The sequence below is a fragment of the Lissotriton vulgaris genome, chromosome 12 (assembly GCF_964263255.1).
Source record: "Lissotriton vulgaris chromosome 12, aLisVul1.2, whole genome shotgun sequence".
Lineage (NCBI taxonomy): Eukaryota > Metazoa > Chordata > Amphibia > Caudata > Salamandridae > Lissotriton > Lissotriton vulgaris.
This window is the reverse complement of record NC_141700.1, coordinates 101,516,755-101,524,608: the sequence shown is the minus strand read 5'-3', so window position 1 is coordinate 101,524,608 and position 7,854 is coordinate 101,516,755. Positions and strand designations below refer to the sequence as shown.

General features: G+C 47.6%; 1 protein-coding gene across 1 annotated transcript; it reads right to left on the bottom strand.

The window, feature by feature from the left end:
- Positions 1–1,012: 1,012 nt before the first annotated feature.
- On the bottom strand, positions 1,013–2,818 carry LOC147673512 (uncharacterized). Its single transcript, XM_086946369.1, has 2 exons — positions 2,326–2,818; positions 1,013–2,033 (listed from the first exon to the last, which is right to left on the bottom strand). Exons 1-2 carry the CDS (start codon positions 2,777–2,779, stop codon positions 1,114–1,116), a joined length of 1,374 nt encoding a protein of 457 aa, XP_086802495.1. The 5' UTR covers positions 2,780–2,818; the 3' UTR covers positions 1,013–1,113.
- Positions 2,819–7,854: the final 5,036 nt, after the last annotated feature.

Genomic DNA, 7,854 nt, shown 5'->3' with positions numbered 1-7,854 from the left:
TATCCATGATTTAATTGAGGAACTCAAACCCTTCCTAGAACACTCCACACGCAGGACACATTCCATCCCCACTCACATCCAGGTCCTGTGCTCAGTACACCTCTTGGCATCAGGCAGTTTTCAGGGGGTGATAGCTTCAGCAGGAGGGGTGTCACAAAGTACACTATCGCGCTTTTTCCATGCATTCCATGATGCCATGGTACAGGGGATGCAACACCACATTTACTTCCCAAGCACCCCACAGGCACTAGACCAGACCAAACAGGACTTTTATCAAATAGCCCAATTTCCCCACGTCCCCCACGTTGCAATATCCCCCCCCCCTCCCAGAATGAGTACGTGTTCAGAAACCGCAAATGCTACCATTCACTGAACATACAGGTGGCGTGTGATGCCAAACACATCATCACGGACATTGTTGCCAAATACCCTGGCAGCACGCACGACTCTTACATCTTCCGCCACAGTGGGATACACCGTAGACTCACAAGTGGGGAGTTTGGCGAGGGATATCTACTAGGTAAATGCATTTGAACAGAGGCCACACTTGTTAAGGATAGCATGTGCAGGACAGTGTTTAAATATATCCATCCTACCCCACAGGTGACAGTGCATATGCTGTACGGGATTTCATACTGACACCCTACCTGAATCCTGCCAACGCTGGGGAGCGGCGATACAACAGAGCACACATAGCAACCAGAGGCACCATTGATAGCACATTCGGGATACTGAAGAGCAGATTCAGATGCATCCACAAGAGCAGAGGGGCACTACAATACAGACCCCAGACCTGTTGCAAGATAGTGGTAGCATGTGCCATGCTGCACAACATTGCCACCAGGAAAGGCGCACCAGTGGAGGTCAGTGAATCGGATTCCTCAGATGTGGAGGGGCCTGGCCCAGGACGTATGCCAGCTGGTGTAGCTGGTGCAGCAGCTGGACGCCAGAGGCGAGTTGAAATAACACACAACTATTTCTAGGTAAGAAAGTATGACACAATGCCAGATCTCATGTGTGCGACTGTGTTTAATTCCTTAACTGCAGGATCAATTGTGTCACACAGCCTGAAAGCCAACCAATCACACTCCATATTTCCTGCTCATGTTAAAGTCACAGTGCACATCTGTAAACAGGAAGTAGTGTACAAGTCAAGTGGCTAGCTGCCCCCTTCCAGTGGTCACAAACTTTGCACCGAACATGCGGCGCTGGCGAGATGAAGCCCTGTTGGTGGTTGCACAGTGTCCTCCTCTTTATGCATGGTAGGCCGACTGTTTCTGCTACTACGGCGCCTCTCCATGATGGGTGGGGGGGGGTGCTGCTCCGCCTTGACAGTGCGTCCTCTTCAGTGGGAGTTAGGACTCCTGGCCCAGTTGTACGCATTGCCCGCAGCTCGTCTACAGCAGCTGTAACCTGCACCAGTGCCTTAGCTACGTCCTGGCTACCGTGTGCCACCTCGCGCTGCATGTGTATGCTGCGCCTGGAGAGGGCATTGGTGGCAGAGGCCAGGCGATTCATGGCCCGTGTGTAGAGGTCCATGCTCTGCAATTCCCGGCGCCTTGCAGCACGGTCTGCTCTTAGTTCTTCACAGAGTGCCTGCAGGGCACCCGTCAGTTCACCCGTCATGCCCCTGAAGCCTGCCCTCTCTTCTCTCTGTAAAGATTTTATGTTTTTTGCTTGCAGGCGCTGCACCTGCAACATATGCATCTCCAGGCCGGTAAAGACTGTTCCCTCCCCCAGATCAGCAGCACTGTTGGGTGTGCGAGACCTGCGCCTGGTTGTGCTTTGTGGGAGTTGGTCAGCACGTGCACGGACTTGTTGCTGTGGCTGTGTTGGCTCTGGGTGCACATTGACGTCACTGTCCTCGGCCTCGCCCTCCAATGGGGGTAGTGGTCTGACTACATGTCTCCTGCGTTGGCTCGGAGGGATGACGGGGCTGATCTCCCCATCTGTGTTCTCCTCATGCCCTGCGTCTCCTAAGTTTGGACTTTCGGCCAGTGTCCCACTGCCTGTAGGCTGTGTTCCAGATGGTGCTGTGGATGTAAATGCACACATTCATTAACTGTTCTCACTTGCACTTGGCAATTAATAAATTTCACTGTTTGGGGTTACATGTGTCATGTACTTTTCTTTCTTGACGTGCGCATGCAATTGGGGACTGGCTGGGTGACAAGGCACCACTTCACAGTTCATGTTACTACATCTCCCATAATACATTGCTGTGTGTGCCTGTGTAACTGCTCTGGACTACAAATTTACTCCTGCCCTAGGTCGCTGCTGGGGGGTATTTGGGGGGTGTCAGGGGTGGGATGGCATGCTTCTTACCTGCACTTGGTACTTGTTGCTCGGAGCTGTCGAGATCAGCCATGCCCATGACACTTTCTGGTTGCAGGGTCCACTCCACCAGTTCCTCCAGAGGTGTAGAGTCAGAGACTGTTGAGAACCCTCCACCGATGTTCCTGGACTGCTCCAGCCTGGCAGCCAACTTTTCCTTCGAGCGCTGGCGAAGATCGTACCATCGCTTCCTCCGTTCATCGACACTCCTGTGTGTCACCCCCACTGCATTGACTTTCTGCTGGATGTCAGCCCAAATGTGCCTCTTGCTAGTCTCCGGCGCCCTCAATGATTTTTTTCCGCATAGTAGCTCATGGCTGAGCTCCATTTCCTGAATTAATACCTCCAACTGTGACTCTGAGAATTTCTGCTTTCTCTTCCTTGCACCGTCACTCTGCTGCTGCCGCCGAGTTTCCTGGCTAGTCATGTCTCCAGTTTCAGCCATTCTGTAGAAAACTGCCCAGTTCCCTCTCCACCACTCCTTCTCTCTGACTGTGACTCAGCAACTCAGGTGCAGCATGGGTTGTCACACTTCCTGGTTGTGGTGTCATCAAGCTGCACCTGAGTTTCCGATTGGCAGATTCAAAAAATTCGCAAAGTTGCATTTTTTTCCGTTAAGAAATCGCAAAATTGCGATTTCTTATGGTTAAGGAATCACTAATGGGAATCTCGCAATTAAATAGCGATTTATTACATACATACCAATTTGCGATTCTGAGTTTGCGATTTGTTAAAAATCGCTAATTCAGAATCGCAAATGGGTACCTTCATACATATGGCCCATACTCTTCAGGCCAGGAGCAACATACTGTGGGTAAAGCACACTCATTGTTAACAAACGCACTTGTGCCAACTTAGCACCAAGAGACCTGTTGGTGTACTTGCGCTTTAAAAATCTCCCCTAACATAACCTAACATCACTAGTACACTCCAATTCTGTCTATCAACTACAGTCTACATTTGAGGATGCTTTACCTCTCAGTAACCGCGTTACCCCATTGGCCGAGATGACGAACGATTAGGATGTTGCTAATAATTTGGTGTGTTCTTCCACGGCACCTGATGTTTCTGTTCTCATCTCCTCTGACCAGGCCTCTTACACTGCTTTTATCTTAGATTTGAATTCTGAGGTAGGGGCTTCTAAAATCCATGATTACATCACTGACAAATTCTTTGAAACAGCTTCTAGCTTTTAGCAACAAGCATGCAGCTATTGGACAAATTGATCTACCAGCAACCATTTCCAGGCCATCTGCGGCTGTACCCAGACCGTGACTCCTGCGAATAAGGGTGCCGATCCCATATCCGATGATGTTCCCACTGCTAATCACCATCAGCAAATTCCCAGTCGTGTGCCTTTATGTGCGCTTAACTACAAAGGGGTCACTTCCAATACCTCGAGTGCTCAAAGCTTAGGCGCTCATACTGGGCTCTTGACTCTGGATAGTTTTCCCTCGTCTTCTTCCTTTGGGGCCAATCTCGGTCATAAACCTAACAACTCCCTGTGCCCCACTAAACGTAGACCTGCCAGTGCTGATTCCATCATGATGATCGGTGTTCCTAAGCCAGGCTTCTCCAATGAGTAGCTCGTGAGCTACTGGTAGCTCTCCACCCACCTGTAAGTAGCTCTCCTGTGTGCAGCCCAACCTACTAAATTCGACACTTTTGGTTGGTTGAATTAGTTGTGTTGACCAAAATTTAAAGGTGTCTATTCAACACAAAACTACAAGTATTTTGAAACCTCATTATTCCGCAAATATATTTAAAGCTGAATTTGAGAGATAAATCTTAGCTCTAACGAAGTCAGTGGATATCCTGTCCCCCCTGGTATTCTGCACAATTCTCTCATGTACTCTCCTTATCACTCCGCACTTCTCCGACCTTCATACGCGCTATCACTGCATATCCCGTTCCTATAATCACCACCCCGCCTGCTAAAGATCCCGATAGAACTTCCCTCCCCCGGCCCCTCTCATATCCTCCCACGCATCACTACTCACCATAACCTCCCTTCGCTATTGTGAGAAGTTGGCCTGGTATATGATGTCCACTATTCTAGTGGGCACCCTGCACCAGTCCAAACAACCCTCATGGTGATTGGTTGTAAGTCAACCTTATAGACCAGCTATCCGAGAGGTAGCGTGGACTAAGCAGTCTTAGGCTAAAACTCAAGAGGGCATGTGAAGCCAGCTGTTTTACCAATAGAATCCCTTGAATACCAAATGAAAGGACACCACACAAGATATATATCAAATATAGATGTATTTATTCTAAACACATACCCTCTAAACTCTTTATGAGGTCAGAGGTCTAAGCACAATACAAGTTACTTAAATAACATGCGTTAAGTTGCACAAATACAGTTTTGGCCTAGGGGCCAAGCAAACCATATACTAAGAAAGTGGTATAAGTACCACAACAGAAATACAGACAAGGTCTAAGGCCTAGGGAATTGCTGGGGCTTCACTAAACAACCAGTAGTTAGGAAGTAGGAGGCCCACGGGAGGTGTGTGCAGTGTCTAAACACACACGCAGATTCTCATAGACTTTGAATGGGAACGTAAAAGTTACGAAGTAGTAGATTCCGGACACTTCTGGTTCAGCTAGAAGGAAACCCCGTTAAACTACGACACTAGGATAGTCAATACCCACGGGAGCACCGGAGTACTCGAGTTACCTCACCCAGGGAAGCCGGGTGCATAGGTGTCAAGTCGTGTCGGGTTTCCTCGCTGTTTCCTACGGAGAGCTGCAAAGAAGTGCTGCAGAAGACCAGGAGAGAAGTGTCCGAATGGATCCAAGGGTGGATCGTAACTGTGAAGATCCTGAAAGCAGAGGAGACACAGTCTGGGTCACTAGCCAGTGACCAGGATGGAACCAGGAAGGAACCAGGCGATGTTGGGTGCTTCAGGTGAAGAAAGTGAAGTTTGTCTCTGCAGCCACATAGTCCAGGAGGCATCGATGACAACCAGGAGCCAGACTCGAGCTGTCCCAGAAAGGAGCTGGATGTCTGCGGTGTCGGTATCCATATTGGACCCAACAAGCCTTGGCAACCGCAACCCACGCAGGAAGTGAAGATTCACTTCAGGACAGACCAGCAAGATCTGTGGCGCTTCTCCTTTTCAGGAAAGCTGGAGCAAGACTGGAGCGACCAAGTAAGCAAAGGAGTTTCAGAATTTCATCTTCAGAGGGCTCACTAGCCAGCAGGCTAGCAACCAGGAAGATGCGTTAAGCAGGAAAATGCAGAAGGGCCCCACGCAGAACTCGTGGAGTGTGGAGGGCCGATCTTCGGGGCAGATAATGCTCGGGTCTGGGGTTTCACAGTCCCCAATGCACAACTTCGAGGAGGCCTCAGGAGCTGCACTGTTAGCAAAGATCAGGATGGCCAGGGCGTCCGATCCCACGTCTCTCGTGTCCACCACGGGTCTCAACTTTGCTGCAGATGTGGGGTGAGGTTGGAGAAGTCTGGGAGTCTAGTTCCTGTTAAGCAGAGTCATCGTGATCCTTCAGGAGCGGCAGCAAAGCAAACCGGCAATTCGCTAGTTGGTGCCTGTTTGCACAGGGTGGTCACTCCTTGACCACAAGGGAGATTTCTTCAGTTTTATATTGTGTAGAACATCGAAGGTTCAAGAGTACAGCAACAGAGTTTCTTCAAGGGTAATCTAAAGACTCTAGACTCAGCTACTACCTATATACTGATTTAGAGGGCTGGATTACCTACTAGGTCCCTCCTGTGGGTGGGATCAGGGAAGGGGGTGGTTACACCCCTTTCCCTTTGTCCAGTTTCGCGCCAGAGCTGGGGCTGGAGTGCCCCAGCAACTGGTTTGAACCGGGCTATGCGTGGAGCACCTTGTGTGCCCCAGGCAGTGCCTCTTTCTTTTCAACCCACCCTGCCCCAATACACTAAAGCCTGTCTGGGATGGTGCTAGCACCTCCCACGGCAGGAAACCTATTGTCCAAGCCTCCCTCGCTGGAAGGACTCCCAGCAGCTGGAGGTCAGACTTGTGTCTGCGGTGGCAGCATCCATTTTGTGATGCTGGGGCTTTGATTTACTTTAACCTGGCAAAGCTAACAGTGCATGTCTTCTCCCTCTAGAAGGGCGGAATGCTACCCCGCCGCCAGGACTTGCAGGGGGGAAGTATTCCAAAGAGTATGACACCTTACATGGCATGTTTCGATAAAGACACAAGAAAAAAAGAGGGAGATACCCTATATGCCAATATGGGACAGGGTGAGATAATATTAGAACACAAGAAAGTCCCTAGTTGTCGGGGGGTACCCTCTGTCACGGCCCCTTAATCTCAAAGGACCTAGCTCGACCTAAACGACATTGTTATGTCTCACCTAGTCCTTCATTTCAACCAGACCACAATTAATATACACACCAAAAAAAGCCAATCAGTTAGATACTCGAGGTCCCCAAAACACACTTAAAATTAAATCCTGTGGCATTCAAGAAAGATTTTCTATATTAGTATGTGTTAAAAACAGTAATTTATTAAAAATTCATCGCATTACAGTACATCACATATTACATAATCATACAAAACAATATTATAAAAACCAAAGAGTCGACGCGGCGTTTCGGTGTCTTGACCAGTGAGTCACACCTTCTTCAGGACGGTTTTTTAAAATCACTAAAAAGAGAATGCCACAATTACACATTGTTTATAGACTTATTGATAACAAGACCTCGAGCAATAACACACTATTACAATTTACACATTTACTTTAAAAACAACACTCCTATACTTATTTATTGCAATTTTCCATTAGTGCAATTCCATACTATTACATTTATCGGATACATTTCCTATTCTCCTTATTCTCATATTTCAGGTTTTATACTGGTAGCCATTATATAGTCCATATGCTTTCTTATTTGTGAAACATAATGGTATTCGAGAGTCTGAAACCTTTGAATCTTATTCATTTTGTCCCATCCTTACTTGGATATTCATTGTCTTTTCTAGTCTTATTACCGGGAAAAATATCTATATGTCTAGTATACATTGACCCTGGGATTTCTTTTATTCACACTCCAGAAGTTTACATACCTTGGGCATCAAGTGAGACAGATATTGATATAAACTCTGTGTTTACCCTCTATTTCTTAATCCATTAGGGGTATACTTTCCATATCGTAAAGTGTTTTCACCTACAAAAATAAAGATGGGTTCATATACCATGCGTCTCCCATTCCCTTAGCCACAAATGGTCTACTTCTGCTAATAGGTTTACATGCTATCATACCTTAATCCAGATGAATGTGTGCTGGAAAGGTTTGCTGCACCAGGGATGACCACCGTTTGGATTATGTACACTTCAACTACGGATAGACAGAAATACACACAAATGCCCATTTGTAGGTAGGGTAGGTCTTCTATAAATGGTCAAAAAAAGAGACAATTGTTGTATATTCATTTTTTCATACCTTTTATTATGAGGCTTAGAGTCACCTCGTGGGGTCTAGAGGAGCTATGATTACTTCCTCCTACTTCCGACTTTGTTTGTCAGCTTTGT